Source organism: Scyliorhinus torazame, chromosome 6 (assembly GCF_047496885.1).
Source record: "Scyliorhinus torazame isolate Kashiwa2021f chromosome 6, sScyTor2.1, whole genome shotgun sequence".
In the NCBI taxonomy this organism is placed as follows: domain Eukaryota; kingdom Metazoa; phylum Chordata; class Chondrichthyes; order Carcharhiniformes; family Scyliorhinidae; genus Scyliorhinus; species Scyliorhinus torazame.
In genome coordinates, this window is record NC_092712.1 from 224,472,201 (window position 1) to 224,487,957 (window position 15,757).

The 15,757-nt window shown below is 46.9% G+C and overlaps 1 protein-coding gene across 1 annotated transcript in view; it reads left to right on the forward strand.

Annotated features, from left to right (window-relative positions):
• The window catches only part of dnah5 (dynein, axonemal, heavy chain 5), a 521,599-nt gene that overhangs the window by 240,323 nt on the left and 265,519 nt on the right, over positions 1 to 15,757 (forward strand). The window contains exons 38-41 of the mRNA XM_072509474.1: positions 4,101 to 4,295; positions 5,074 to 5,208; positions 5,906 to 6,013; positions 14,455 to 14,608. Of these exons, the coding sequence (XP_072365575.1) occupies positions 4,101 to 4,295; positions 5,074 to 5,208; positions 5,906 to 6,013; positions 14,455 to 14,608 (592 nt within the window). The remainder of the gene's footprint in view (positions 1 to 4,100; positions 4,296 to 5,073; positions 5,209 to 5,905; positions 6,014 to 14,454; positions 14,609 to 15,757) is intronic.

The window sequence follows — 15,757 nt, forward strand, 5'->3', positions numbered from 1 at the left end:
AACTTGTGTAGTACCTCCCATTTCCGGGCCACCTGGATTCCCAGATATCGAAAGCTCTTCCCTACCATTCTAAGTGGCAGCTCTCCCAGTCTCTTCTCCTGCCCTCTTGCCTGGATCGCAAACATCTCGCTTTACCCCATGTTCAATTTATACCCCGAAAAATTGCCAAATTCCCCCAAGATTCACATTACTTCCCCATCCCTTCCAATGTGTCCGAAATGTACAAGAGCAGGTCATCTGTCTAGAACGAGACCCGGTGCGCCACCCCCTCCGAACCAGCCCTTTCCAGTTCCTAGAGGCTCTTAACACCATGGCCAATGGCTCTATGGCCAGAGCAAACAGTAACAGGGAGAGGGGGTACCCTTGCCTCGTCCCTCGGTGTAGTTCAAATTACCCCGACCTCAGCCAGTTCATACGCACACTCGCTACTGGTGCCTGGTAGGGCAATCACACCCAGTCAAACCCAAACCTTTCCAGCGCCTCCCACACGTAATTCCACTCCACCCGATCAAAAGCCTTCTCCACATCCATCGCTTCCACCACCTCTCCTTCTGAGGGCATCATAATAACATTTAGAAGCCTTCAAACATTGGCCTTGAGTTGACTGCCCTTAACAAATCCCGTCTGGTTTTCCCCTATCACCCCAGGGACACAGTCCTCTATCCTTGTGGCCAGTATCTCAGCCAGCAGTTTGGCATCCACATTTAGTAGAGAAATCGGCCTGTTTGACCCGCATTGCCCCGGATCCTTCTCCCGTTTCAAGGTCAATGAAATCGAGGCCTGAGACATTGTTGGGGGGAGGAATTCCTTCTCTCTTGCTTCGTTAAATGTCCTCACCAGCAGTGGGCTCAATATCTCTGAAAACTTCTTAAAGAATTCCACCGGGTCGCTGTCAGGCCCCGGGGCCTTGCCCGACTGCATGCCCTCCAGCCCCTTGATTATTTCCTCAATCTCAATTGGGGCTCCCAGCCCTTCCACCAGGTCCACCCTCGGGAACCTCAACTGATCCAGAAATTGCCTCATCCCCTCCACCCCAGCCGTGGGTTCCGACTCATATAATTTACTATAAAAGTCCTTAAATACCTTGTTCACCCCCGCTGGGTCCAGGACAGTATTACCATCTCTACTCTTTACTTTACCTATCTCCCTGACTGCCTCCCTTTTCCTGAGCTGGTGCGCCAACATTCTGCTTGCCTTTTCCCCGTACTCATAGATCGCCCCCCCTTGCCTTCCTCTACTGTTCCACTGCTTTCCCTGTGGTCAACAGCCCAAACCACCTGTAACCTCCGCCGCTCCCTCAGTAGCCCCATGTCCGGGGCCTCCGAGTATCTCCTGCCAACCTGGAGTACCTCCTCCACTAATCTATCCCTCTCAGCCCGTTCCACCTTTTCCCCGTGGGCCCTTATCGAGATTAATTCCCCTCTGACTACTGCCTTCAAAGCTTCCCAGACCGTCGCTGCAGAGACCTCCCCCGTATCATTTGTTTCCAGGTAGTTGTGGATGGACTTGTTAACCCGCCCACAGACTGCCTCATCCACTAGCAACCCCACATCCAGTCTCCACAGCGGGCGTTGCCCTCTCTCCACACTAAACATGTAGATCCACCCAGTGCGGGGCATGATCCGACGCTGCAATTGCCGAGTACTCAGTATCCACCACCTTTGGTATTAGCACCCTGCTCAGACCAAAAAAGTCGATGCGAGAGTATACCTTGTGGACATGTGAAAAAAAGGAAAACTCCTTCGTCCTCGGCCGTGCAAATCTCCATGGGTCTACTCCCCCCATCTGTTCCATAAAACCCTTCAATTCCTTTGCCGCAGCCGGCCTCCTCCCTGTCCTGGATTTTGACCGGTCCAATTCCGGATCAATGACTGTATTGAAGTCCCCTCCCATGATCAGGTTATGTGACTCTAAGTCTGGGATCTGATCTTACATCCGCCTCATAAATTCCACGTTGTCCCAATTCGGAGCATATATGTTCACAAGTACCACTCGCACCCCCTCCAGCTTCCCACTCATCATTATGTACCTACCCCCCTTGTCTGACACGATTCTCCCTGCATCGAATGCCACTCGTTTGCTGATCAAGATTGCTACACCCCTGGTCTTTGAGATAGTCCTGAGTGGAACACTTGGCTAACCCACCCCTTCCTCAATCTCGTCTGGTCTGTAACCTTTAGGTGTGTCTCTTGTAGCATTGCCATGTCTGCCTTCAGTTCCCTCAAATGCACAAACACGCGAGCCCTCTTGACCGGCCCATTCAGTCCTCTCACGTTCCGTGTGATCAGCCTGCCCCCCCCCCCCCTGCCATTTGTCCCCTAGTAACAGTTCCTCCCCTGTCAGCAAAGCAGCTCCCCTTCCCCCCCCCCTCCCCTAGCAACAACACTACAAATCCAATCCCCCAAGTCAAGCTCCAGCTTAACACCTGTCCACCCCCCACTGCGCTTCCGAGAGTCAGCTGACCCATGCTGACATGATAGCTCCCGCCCCTGGCACCAAGCAGTCTGTCTCCCTATTGTTCTCTCCTCTCTTTCCCCCCCCACATGAATAAACATTTGAAAAGCATCACATTCCCCAATAAACAAACAACAGAAAAAAAAAAGTGAAGAAACAATCACTTTAGAAAAACAGTCACCCAAAAAGCAGAACTAAATTCAAAGCCCATCCCCCTCTAACAAGGTCCCTGCAAGACAGATCAACCTTTAAACATCCACACAGCCCATTATTTCACAGAGAGCTACTTACATTTTTTACAATCCAGCACCACAAATCACTGCCACAGTACTTCTCCAAGGCTTAAGTGTCTTTTAATTCGCCTCCAGCTTCATTTCTTTAATAAAGGTCCATACTTTGTCTGCCGTTTCAAAGTAGAAGTCCCGTTCCTCATGCGTGACCCACAGGCGGGCTGGGTACAGCATCCCGAACTTCACCCCCTTCTTAAAAAGGGTCGTTTTTGCCCGTTTGAACCCCACTCGCCTCTTGGCCAAATCCGCTTCCAGGTCCTGATAAATGCGCAACTCACAGTTCTCCCACTTGCTGCTCCGTTCTTTCTTGGCCCACCGCAAAACGTGTTCCTTGTCCATGAAACGGTGAAAACGTACCACCCTGGCCCTCGGCGTTTTGTTCGCTCTGGGTTTCCTCGCGAGGGCTCTGTGCGCTTTGTCCAATTCCAGGGGCCGAGGGAACGCCCCAGCCCCCATCAACTTCTCCAACATGTCCGTCACATAGGCCCTCGCATCCGATACCTCATTGCCTTCAGGGAGGCCAACAATTCTGAGATTCTACCTCCTGGACCTATTCTCCAGGTTCTCCAGCTTCTCCTGCATTCTTTTCTGGTGGTCGTTCATCATCCCCACCTTGCTTTCCACCACGGTTATATACTCCTCGTGCTCGGACAACTTTTGTTCGACCTCCTGGATCACTTTCCCATGGGTTTCCTGATTCTGAACCACTTGATCAATCGAAGCCTTGAACGGGTCCAGCATGAGCTTCTTCAGCTTGGCGAAGCAATCCTCGAAAAATTTCACCAGCTGCTCCGTCGACCACTGTGCCGTCTCTTCGCGGCCCTTGCCCTCCGCTATGCTGTTACGTGTTACCAGCTCTGCCTTAGTCTCCCTTATAGGACTTTGTCGTCTCACACGTCCACTTCTGGTCCAATTCTCCATACACCGGAGGGGGATTTCTCCTTACTGTCTGACTCTTCACTGCTTTATCCCATAAAATCCAAAAATAAACGGGGGAAAAAGGTCCAAACGTCCGTTACAGGCGGGAGCTATCAAATGTGCGACCTACCCCTCCATGGCCGCCCCCAGAAGTCCCTGCCTGGACTATTTTTAACAGCTCCTTTACCGATTCTCTGACTTTCAACTCCACACCTGCCACAGAAAGACCGGTCCATAGTTTGGATAATTTGAGATAGATTCATTCTTTTTATGTACAGTGGGTCTTATATATTTCCTGTTGTCATTCAGTTTGTTGATCTGTTAGTCATGGGGCTGTTTGATCACATAAATACTGGGTGCAATAATTAGAAGTCTTGCATAGCTGGATTGTCATATTTTTCGGAAGCACTCTTAATGTCTTTGTCTTTAAATCTGTAGAATCCTGGCTATGCTGGACGCCAAGAGCTACCTGAGAACCTGAAGATCAACTTCCGTTCTGTTGCTATGATGGTACCAGATCGCCAGATCATTATTCGTGTTAAGCTTGCCAGCTGTGGGTTTATTGACAACATAACTCTAGCCCGGAAGTTTTTCACCCTGTATAAGTTGTGTGAGGAACAGCTATCGAAACAGGTTTGTGAACTGCAAACCTAACCTCGAGCACTGCTCAATACCATCTTTAATCAAAATAAAAGTTGCAGTTTATTGCTATGGTGTGTATAGGTATCTAATTTGTTGCCCACTTTTTCTTGCTGCGTGGGAGGAGCACCTTCGAGAGTACTTTTGTGACCTGTTTTTAAGCACTCCCCTTGTGCAGCCGCTTGTCAATAAAGGAATAAGAGTTGCTTGATGATGGGTTTCCTTCTGATTCTACCTCCATCCTGGGAGATATATGTTCACTTTGTTCAGGGCTTGTAGTGTTTGTTAAAAACATTGATTTATTTGGAAACTAGCATTTGAACCTACATCTTTGTGTAGTGCTGCTCTACAATATATCACAAAGATACCAGGTATTTATCGAAACAGGTCATTCAGCCCAATATAGCTGTGCTGGTGTTTATGTTCTAGATTAGCTTCTGTTCAATCCTCTTGACGAGTATTTTTTTAAAAAACTGCAGAAAACATTGTTGAAGCTCATAGACAAAAATCTATTATTTTTGAAATCTGCAGTAGGTGCTCAGTATTGGGAGCAGCAGGGAAACCTTAGTTCGGTTTTACATCATCTTTGACTTCTAATGGATAGATTTACCCTGCACCTAATTGCATCTGAATGAAGTGCGGGTTAGGGGATGTGTTTTGTAGTCCTGTTTCTGACCATGTGGGTGCAGCTCCTCTATATGAGTGCAGTTTTGGTGCAGTTACCATTAAATATAACCTATAACTAAAATATTACATAATGTGCCCTCTCTAGGTTCATTATGATTTTGGCCTTCGCAACATCCTGTCAGTCCTGCGGACACTTGGAGCTGCAAAACGAGCCAACCCCAGTGATTCAGAGTCGACCATTGTTATGCGCGTGCTTCGCGATATGAACCTCTCCAAACTGGTAAGTCATGTTGCTTTTCTGTTTGGCACATAATAATCATAATCTTTATTGTCCCAAGTAGGCTTACATTAACACTGAATCTGTATCTGTAAAGATTTAATCACCTGCTAATGGTCGCATTCCAAGCATTGTTTGGCATCTTTGAATCTGGCTATATATGTGTTTCTGGAACATACCTCTTCATCTGAGGAAGGAGCAGCGCTCCGAAAGCTAGTGACATCGAAACAAACCTGTTGGACTTTAACCTGGTGTTGTAAGACTTCGTACTGTACATTAACACTGTAATGAAGTTACTGTGAAAAGTCCCTAGTCGCCACACTCCGGCGCCTATTCGGGTACATAGAGGGAGAATTCAGAATGTCCAAATTGCCTAACAGCACATCTTTCAGGACATGTGGGAGGAATCTGGAGCCCCCGGAGCAAACCCACGCAGACACTGGGAGAACGTGCAGACTCCCATACAGCTGGGAATCGAACCTGGGACCCTGGAGCTGTAAAATAACTGTGCTACCCACTGTGCTACCCACAGAACACAGCAGAAACATATTTTAAGCACAATCCAAAACTGAAATTTACTATATTTGTGTTTGCCGGAGTTGCTTTGTGCGAATATCAGTGCAAAAATAATGTACAACGCGAATAAATTTTGAAATTTTCTTACATTAACTGACAATATATGGATCTAAATTTTTCCTAGATTGATGAGGATGAACCACTTTTCCTGAGTCTGATTGAGGATTTGTTTCCTGGTATTCAGCTGGACAAAGCGGGGTATCCACAACTGGAAGCTGCCATAGACAAACAAGTAAAAAAATAAATAGTCCTTGCTGTCTGGTCAACGTCAGATGTGAAACGTAGTTTCAAACATTTTCAAAACTACAGCTGCTATAAATTGGCAAACTATTGTCTGATTCTTTGGTATTTGCAAACACAGAAATGTAAATGTTAACTCTGGTACGAGAATGAAAAATGTTTTTAGTTATTAAGCTAATGTTGTTGATTCTATCTGAAGACTGTTGGAGACTTTTCATTTGGTCATTGCACAGTTGGAATTGTTGCATAGAGTTCCCACGAAATTGGACTGCAGTCAAAATGGGACACGATCCTGGTGCAGCTTACTCTGTGCATGCCTAATGGAGCAGCAGTAGCATGGCAAATTGGTCCACTGGTCTGATTAAGACAGTGCAAGAAAGCTGCAGGCAGTATGTATCTAGGAGGCACACTGCTGGTCAAGTGGGGATAGGGAACTTGCAAGATTGCAAATCTTTTGTGTGGTTAACTGACCTTTATAAAATACTAAGTGCTACTGATTGACAAAGCTATAAGCCACAAGCATTAATTTGTGGAATTCTCCCTATTTAATCCATTTTCATTCCAATTAAACTCTTCCTGTCTGTGAAGCAATTTTTTTTGCTTTTTTTTGCATATGCATAAATTCAAATGCACAATGAGAAATATATTTTGTGTGTTCTTGCTTAGCGGTCTACAATATTTCTCATTATGTTCTCTTTTGCTGCTGCTCCTGTCTTTTCTTGCTACGATGTTCTTTGTATTTTTGCTAATCATTATCTAGCAATTATTTCTGTACTAGCTTTCTTTGTGGCATCTCTCTCTCCATTAGCTTCCACATTATAAGGAGACAGCCAAAGAAAAGGCATGGCAGTAGAAATTAGTGCAGACATTGAGCACTGAAATCCAATGTCCTGTTTCTCAGGATGCAACAACAGCATATGCATATTTTTTGATATCGTGCTTTTACTGTTATTAAAAATCCGAATGCAATTCACATGGGCATTAACAAACAAAACTTGACACAGAACCATATAAGAAAATGTTAGATCAGATGACCAAAGGCTTGGTGAAAGCCATGGGTGGAACATTTTGAAGGAAGTGTGAAAGTTAGAGAGATGTAAAGGTTTAGGGATGGAATTCCAGAACATTATGCCTAGGTGGCTGAAGGCACAGAAAACTGGTGGAGTGATTAAAACCAGGGTTGCCCAGGATGTCAGAATTGAAGATCTCCACTATCTCAGAGGATTGCAGAACTGGAAGAGGTTATAGAGATGGTGACGATTGCAAGGCTGGAAGAGTTCTAGTGACAGGGAGGATTGCAGGGCTGGAGGAGGTTATAGAGGTGGGGAGGATTGCAGGGTTGGAGGAGGCTATAGAGATGGGGAGGATTGCAGGGCTGGAGGAGGTTATAGAGGTGGGGAGGATTGCAGGGTTGGAGGTTATAGAGATGGGGAGGATTGCAGGACTGGAGGAGGTTATAGAGATGGGGAGGATTGCAGGGCTGGAGGAGGTTATAGAGATCATAGAATCATAGAATTTACAGTGCAGAAGGAGGCCATTCGGCCCATCAAGTCTGCACTGGCCCTTGGAAAGAACTCCCTATTTAAGCCCACACCTCCACCCTATGCCTGTAACCCAGTGACCCCACCTACCCTTTACTTTACCTATCTCCATTCAGTGACCCAAGCCAGGAATCGAACCTGGGACCCTGGAGCTGTGAAGCAATAGTGCTAACCACTGTGCTACCGTGCCGCCCACAGATGGGGAGGATTGCAGGGCTGGAAAATGTTATAGAGATGGGGAAGGGTTTGAAAACAAAGACCAGAATTTTTAATTCGATGCATTATTGGACCGGGAACTAATGAAGGTCAGTGAGATCATTGTCTTTTTGAGTGAAGGGGGACAGTTTGTGATAAAAATCATTCACTATTAAGATGTGAAGGATGCTCCTAGAGCTTGGAACACAGACACTTTGGTCGAATAATAAATATAGTCTTTCTGAAGACACGCTGTATTCACATATTCCTTCTCATGGAAGTTTACAATTTTATCCTGTTTAATGGGTGGTTCAGCCCTTTCATAAAATTGAGGAGATCATTTTGCTACCAACCATAGTGAGGCCTAAGTTATTGTGTTTTGCTGGAGCAAGGACATGCCATATGTGTTTTGTCCTAAGTGTCGTGCCCACATTTTAGTCCTGTAGTGACTATATTTTTAGGTGAAGTTTGTTGTGGCACTCCGATCCCCTGAATTCAGGTAATTGTTTATTTTATTCATTCACTATATTATGTGATGTCCCAGCATGTAAGCTTCGAATTAATTCCAAAAAATCAGCTGACATATCTATAACTTCACTCTCATCTTCGTATTCATCCCCTTAATCTAAACTACTTTGTGACTAGGCCATTAGCTCCAGGCAGCAATTTGCCTGCCATGTGTGGGTGCTGAGTGGACCCATGAATGGGATAGTACAAGATCTGCAGAGGAGATGAGGCCAGATGGAGATGTAAGGGTGAATATGAGAGTGAGTGAACAGGCGGTGAGTGAAATTCATGCGAATATGCGAGTTGAGAGTGGTGAGATAGTTGACTTACTCTCGCAGCATGGATATGATCAATCATCCTCTTACAGCACTGGGTGGCTGACCTCTTATGGACAGATTTTGTGTTGGCCATCGCTGCCACCGCCCCTCAAGCCAGAGTGGTGAGTTTGGTGGACCTCCCGTGGCCAGATTTGGGGAACAGGATAGTGTAATGGGCCTCCACGGAATCCATCAGGTGTTCAAGGAAGATGTCAATTAACTTGGGATCTGCCATCTTCTTGGCTTTTGGGAGCACGTCTTCAGTAAAGCAGTCCTGGGTTGCAAGCATTGATGTTGATCGGGTCGGCTACTTTGTCCTGGATGGTGTTAGAGTTCTCGGGTGTAGCTGATGATGCGCCCATCTGGGTCGATGGGGATGTTCCATCGCACTCCTGACTTGTGCCTTGTGGGAGGTGGTTGGGCATTAGGGGGTCTGGGGTAAGTTGCCTGCTGTGGAATTCCCAGTCTCTGACCTGCATGGTATTTGTATGGCTCTATCAGTTGCTGTTCAAGTATAGCGCCTGGAGTAAGGAAGTGGTGAGGTCATGGAGTGCTGGGCATACCCAAGGGTGTGCATAATTAATGAGGCAAGTAGTAGATGATACAACACAAAAACCTGCCCTTGCAGACAGCATGTGGGAAGCTTGTTGTCATGCATTTCATAATATACACCAGTGTATCATGGTGCAGACGCACACACTGATGGACACACAGCAAGACCAATCAACACACACAACACCGCAGCCAATCACCAGTTAGAACACACTCACTATAAAGACAGAGGGCATCAGTTTTCCCGCTCATTCGGGATGCAGCCTCTCAGAAGGACAGAGCTTACAGCTTACAGCACAGATCTTCACCATGTGCTGAGTGCATAGACTGGTTAGGACAGGCATAGGTTTTTAGTTTAATCTAACATCGTGTTAACCCACAGTGAAAGTATGTTCAACAGTTTCTAGCTTAATAAAATAGTGTTGTACTATTTTAAGTGTTGGTAGCCTGTATGTGTTCCACGGATCCAGAGCACCCAACACATCATGGTACCAGTAGTTGAGTGATGTTAGAACTTCTTAGACCTACCTGCAAGTGATCTGCCTTCCACCAGCATACAGCCATCCTGCAAAATGGACAACGTCCGCCCGCCGCCGCCGCTCCGCATCGCCGGTAACCTAGGGGCCAACTGGAAGATATTGAAACAACGCTTCCAGCTCTACCTTGAAGCCACAGACCGGGAAGCTGCCTCAGACATCAGGAAGATCGCTCTCTTCCTATCCACGGCTGGGGACCATGCCATCCACATTTTCAATTCTCTCACCTTTGCTGATGGTGAAGATAAATCAAAATTCAAGACGGTCCTCTTTAAGTTTGACAGTCACTGCGACATCGAGGTGAATGAAAGTTTCAAGCACGATGTATTCCAACAGCGTTTGCAGGGTAAGGATGAACCTTTCCAGTCCTTTCTCACCCACCTCCGCATCCTTGCGCAGTCCTGTAATTACGGGTCCACCTCCGACTCCATGATACGCGACCAGATAGTTTTCGATGTTCAGTCGGACCCACTATGCCAGCAGCTCCTCACGGTAAAGCAGCTCACCCTAGCGATTGCCATCGAGACCTGCGTGCTACATGAACACGCCACTAGTCGGTATTCCCACATCCAAGCGGCTGAAACGGCGCAGCAAGGTCCCCACGAGGCAGAATGGGTCCAAGCAATCGAGCAACTCCAGGGCCTCAGCCTGGATGAGGGCGGCCATTTTGCGTGCTTTTCACTGACTCCCACGCTTGTGTGCACGGAACGAGGGGACGTCGACGAACGTACTACGCAGGCGAGCACCACGTACGGCCGCACCTCACATGCGCGGCGGCGCAGCGAGCATACTGACGCTACAACGTGCGGCAACTGTGGCTCCGCCCATTTAAAGCGGCAATGTCCTGCCAGATCCCGACAATGCCTACAATGTGGCAAACTTGGCCACTATGCTGCTTTATGCAGATCAGCTCAGCCTGCCATCTCTCGTCGCTCCAGCCAGTCCGGACCATTCAACCCATGGTCACTGAGCCCGATTCGGACCTGCTACCCGATATTGACACCGAGGACCTGAAGGCGCCTTTTCGTGTCGGTATCATTACAAAAAACAGGGCGTCCCCGAAGCAAAGAATCCAGCCTGTACAGGTATACAGCATCGATCCGGCTGATGAGGGTGTGCCACACTTACGGTCAACCGGTCCCAAATACGATTCCACCTGGACACCGGTGCCTGCGCCAAAATCATTGCGCGGTCTGACCTCCAAAGCCTTTGTGTCAAACCAGCTATCCTGCCATCAGCCTGCCAGCTATTAGATTATAATGGCAATGTCATTGCTGCCAGTGGCTCATGCCAACTTGAAGTGACGCACAGGTCACGCAAAGCCACCCTTCCCTTTGAAATTGTGGGCTCCTCGAAAGCCTCCCTGCTTGGCGCGCAGGCATGCAAGCTGTTGAACCTAGTTCAGAGAGTTCACTCTCTCTCTCCTGCTGACGCATCTGCTTTTCGGGACACTGCCTTCAGGGCGCAGCTCGACGCCATTATCAACCAGTACCACGGTGTCTTTGAGGGCATGGGCCGCTCCCGTACACCTACAGGATTTTATACAAACTGAATGCAACGCCTGTGGTGCACGCACCTCGCCGGGTCCCAGCACCCCTTAAGGACCGCCTCAAGCAGCAGCTGCAGGATCTCCAGGACCAAGGAGCGATTTCCAAAGTTATGGAACCGACCGGCTGGGTCACTTCCATGGTATGTGTAAAAAAGCCTTCTGGCGAATTGAGACTTTGCATTGATCCCAAAGATCTCAATCGCAATATCATGAGGAAGCACTATCCAATTCCCAAGCGCGAAGAGCTCACATGTGAGATGGCTCACGCCAAGCTCTTTGCCAAACTCGACGCCTCAAAAGGATTCTGGCAAATCCAGCTAGATGAATCCAGCAGGAAACTCTGCACATTTAACACCCCCTTTGGAAGATATTGTTACAACAGGATGCCGTTTGGGATCATCTCTGCATCAGAAGTGTTCCATAAGATTATGGAACAAATGATGGAAGGTGTTGAAGGTGTTCGCGTCTATGTCGATGACATAATCATTTGTACTGGCCCGGCTTTAATGAGGACATAGCCAACACAGTGCTCAACTACCCCACTTGTCAGCGCTTCCAGCCGGCCCAACCACGTGAGACCTTGCAGCCCCATGAGTTGGTCACGTCACCATGGACCAAGGTGGGCATCGACCTGTTCCACGCGCTGGGTAGAAACTATGTCCTGATCGTGGACTACTTTTCGAATTACCCAGAGGTGATACGGTTGCACGACCTCACCTCGTCTGCAGTCATTTGTGCATGTAAAGAAACCTTTGCTTGACACGGCTTCCCGCTCATGGTTATGTAGGACAATGGCCCCTGCTTCGCCAGCCAAGAATGCTCCAACTTTGCCAGGCGGTACAATTTTTCCCATGTGAGGTCCAGTCCCCTGTACTCCCAATCCAACAGCAAAGCAAAGCAGGGAGTACATACCGTCAAACGGCTCCTATGCAAGGCTGCCGATGCTGGGTCTGATTTCTACCTTGTCTTGCTGGCCTATCGCTCTGCCCCACTGTCCACTGGCCTGTCGCCAGCCGAATTACTCATGAATCGCACCCTGAGGATGACGGTGCCGTCCATCCATGTCCCAGACCTCGACCACGTTCCGGTCCTTCGCCGGTTGCAGCTGTCTCATGCACAGCACAAGGCGGCTCATGACTCCCGTGCAGCTGATCTCCCTGCTCTGGCTCCAGATGACAACATCTGCGTCCATCTTCCAGATGGTGGCTGGTCTGCAACTGCTGTTGTCCTTCGGCAGGTGGCCCCCCGCTCATTCCTGGTTCGTCTACCGGATGGCTCTATTCTGCGCCACAATCAACGGCCCTTCGTCTCGTTCCACGCTCACCACGTGATCCTCCAGTGTCGCCTCGCCCTCCTGCTGACCCTGCCACGGACTATGCAGAGCTCCCTGTCACTCTGCATCCCCCTGACTTTGACGCAGTCCAGCCCGCTCCTGAACCGGCGGCTCTCGACCCACCCTTGAGGTAGTCAACCAGAATTCGTCGCCCACCTCAGAGACTAAATTTATGAACTTTTCGAATTTATGGACTCTCTGAATTGTTTCATTGCTTTGTTTGATTGTTTCCCTTGTTTGTATATAGTGTTGATCTTGTTACTCTTGTTGCATACTGCTTCTCTGCACCAGACACCTTCCCATGTAAATAGCTTAGTTCTCATGTACATAGTCCTGTAAATATGTTTTGCACCCCACAAGTAGTTAGGAACATTCTCACCACACATTATTTATTGCCACACACATACATTTCTTTATAAAAGTTGGATGGCATAATATACACCAGTATATCATGGCGCAGACATACGCACTGATGGACACACAGCAAGACCAATCAACACACACAACACCGCAGCCAATCACCAGTTAGAGCACACTCACTATAAAGACAGGGGGCATCAGAGCTCATTCGGGATGCAGCCTCTCAGAAGGACAGAGCTTACAGCTTACAGCACAGATCTTCACCATGTGCTGAGTGCATAGACTGGTTAGGACAGGCATAGGTCTTTAGTTTAATCTAACATCGTGTTAACCCACAGTGAAAGTATGTTCAACAGTTTCTAACTTAATAAAATAGTGTTGTACTATTTTAAGTGTTGGTGGCCTGTATGTGTTCCACGGATCCAGAGCACCCAACACATCAATGCATACTCCAGAAATCAGTGCAATGGGGGGGAAAATCCCATCCTAGTTTTTGTATAAACTCGCATGTAAAAGTAGAAATGTATGTCATTGCCTTGGGATAAAATGGGGATGATAGAGGAGGGGGGAATTGTCTTCTCATTTCTCCATACTGTTCATTATCTGTTTTCCAAATTCATGTATGTTAAGTTATTTTGCATTCTTTCTATTAATGGTATTATATAAATACAAGTTATTGTGCATGCTGCTCATTTGCTCTTTCAGATTTCTTATTGGTTTATGTTTTCCTGAGCGTATATCAGCCATGGCTCAGTTGGCAGCTGCCTTGTCTCTGAGTTACGAGATTCAGTAAATCCAATTGTAGGACTTGAGCACAAAAATGAAGACTGGCACTCCAGTGTCGGACTGAAGGGGCGCTGGACTGTTGGATGTGCTGTCTTTCAGACGAGATGTTAAATCGAGGGCCTGTCTGCCCTTTCCGGTGGATGTAAAAGATTCTGGGGCACTATTTTGAAGAACATGCTTTCTTCATTACAGCAGTACAATATCAAATGCACTTAATTGACTGTAAAGCACCTTGAGCCATCTGGTGGTCATGAAAAACACTATATAAATGCAAGTTTTGCTTTTCTTTTATGAAGAAGCAATTACATGACAATTTTCTATATTGATTGATAACATTCTTCAAATCTTCCCACTATGTATTGAAATTTGGAGATTGTGACAGATAGAGAGGGCATCTAACACGAGTTGAGCGAATGCGTTATCTTTTAAATAACACAATGGAGTTTAGAGGAGATAGAAGTGCAAACAGAGAGAAATGTTATGTGGATATCAAATGACATGAAAATGTTGGTGCATAACAACTTTATTATATTGTCCTTTGACTTAGTGATGGATTTTAACTTTACTGTATACATGTTATATATATTTATTAGTTTGTATGTCTGAAGTTTTGTGTTAACTTCATATTACGGACCATGCAGAAATATAAATTTAAAATGATCTTGATCCCTTAGCTGTTAAAAATAAAAGTGCAAACAGTGCTTTAACTACTTCTATAAATATACAGTACTCTGAGAACGTATTTTATTTTATTTAGGTCGAAGAAGCGGGACTTGTTAGTCATCCTCCTTGGAAACTCAAAGTTATTCAGCTCTTTGAGACACAAAGGGTTAGGCATGGTATGATGACTTTGGGACCCAGTGGAGCTGGTAAAACTACCTGCATTCACACATTAATGAAAGCCATGACAGGTGAGGTGGAAATGGATCGAGGGTTTAAAAGGTCTTTGAGACACTCATATCTCTGCATACGATTTGTTTTAATTGGAGTGTTGAAGGTATCGGGGCTGCTGGGGTGACAATTTTGCACTCGTGGATAAGATTTGAATCCTCAATTGCTCCAAGTGCAAATTTGAGATAAGGGACAAAATTTAATGCTGACTGAGTGAACATCAAATTATACTGGTGGTGGGAAGGAAATGGGATAGTAATGCTGATGGTATGTGGTGGGAATGTAATTTAAATAGTTATGCGTGCAATTAGTGCATGCATTGAGGCATGTGAGCCAGTTGGAGCTACCTGTTGCCACTTGGAGATTTTTTAATGTTTCACTCTGGAAAAAGGGAGGGGAGCTTGAAAAGCATTTCAGGGGAGGTCGAGGGGAGATTGAGTCCAACCAAGGGAAAGGATAAGTGTGACTGACGGAAGTCAAAGGTAACTGAAAACTCTACCAAGACCAGGGGAGATTGTGCAAGACAATGATGTGTGCCTTTCAGATCCAGATACAGGGTGCTTCTTGAAGACCGGGTCAGTACTGGAGGATACATTCTGCAGGCAAAATGGGGCTCCCACACGCAGTTTTCCTGTAGCCTCGGGTGGAGGAGGAATGGTGCAGAGAAAGGATGGAACTGGATGTAGTCAAAGATCTTTCTGAAGGCCAACAAGTTGGTCAGGAGGGAGGCAAGAAGGGGTCAGGCAGATACAGAGCTGTGGTGTGTCCCAGCATCTACCACTCCTGCCTCAATCATTTGCAAATGTCAGAGAGGCTATGCTAACGACAGCTGAGAATGTCTAGGGAGACAGTCACAGACCTGTGTGCTTTTCTTCAGGATGACCTGTGTCCCATTGACTGCACATAAATCCAGTGGCTTTAAAATTTACTGCAGCATTCAACTTGTCTGCCACATCTCCTTGAGGTCTCCATAGGAGATGTGTGTGGCATCTCACAGGCAGCCACACATTGCTGCACCGAAGAGGTGATGAATGCCCTGTTTAGGAGGGCTGGAGAATTTCTGCATTTCAGGACGGATACAGAGAGCTAGGCCGAAGATATGTGGGTTTGGGGCTCATCGCGGACTTCCCATAAGTACAGGGGTTTATTGACTGTATACATGTGGCAAT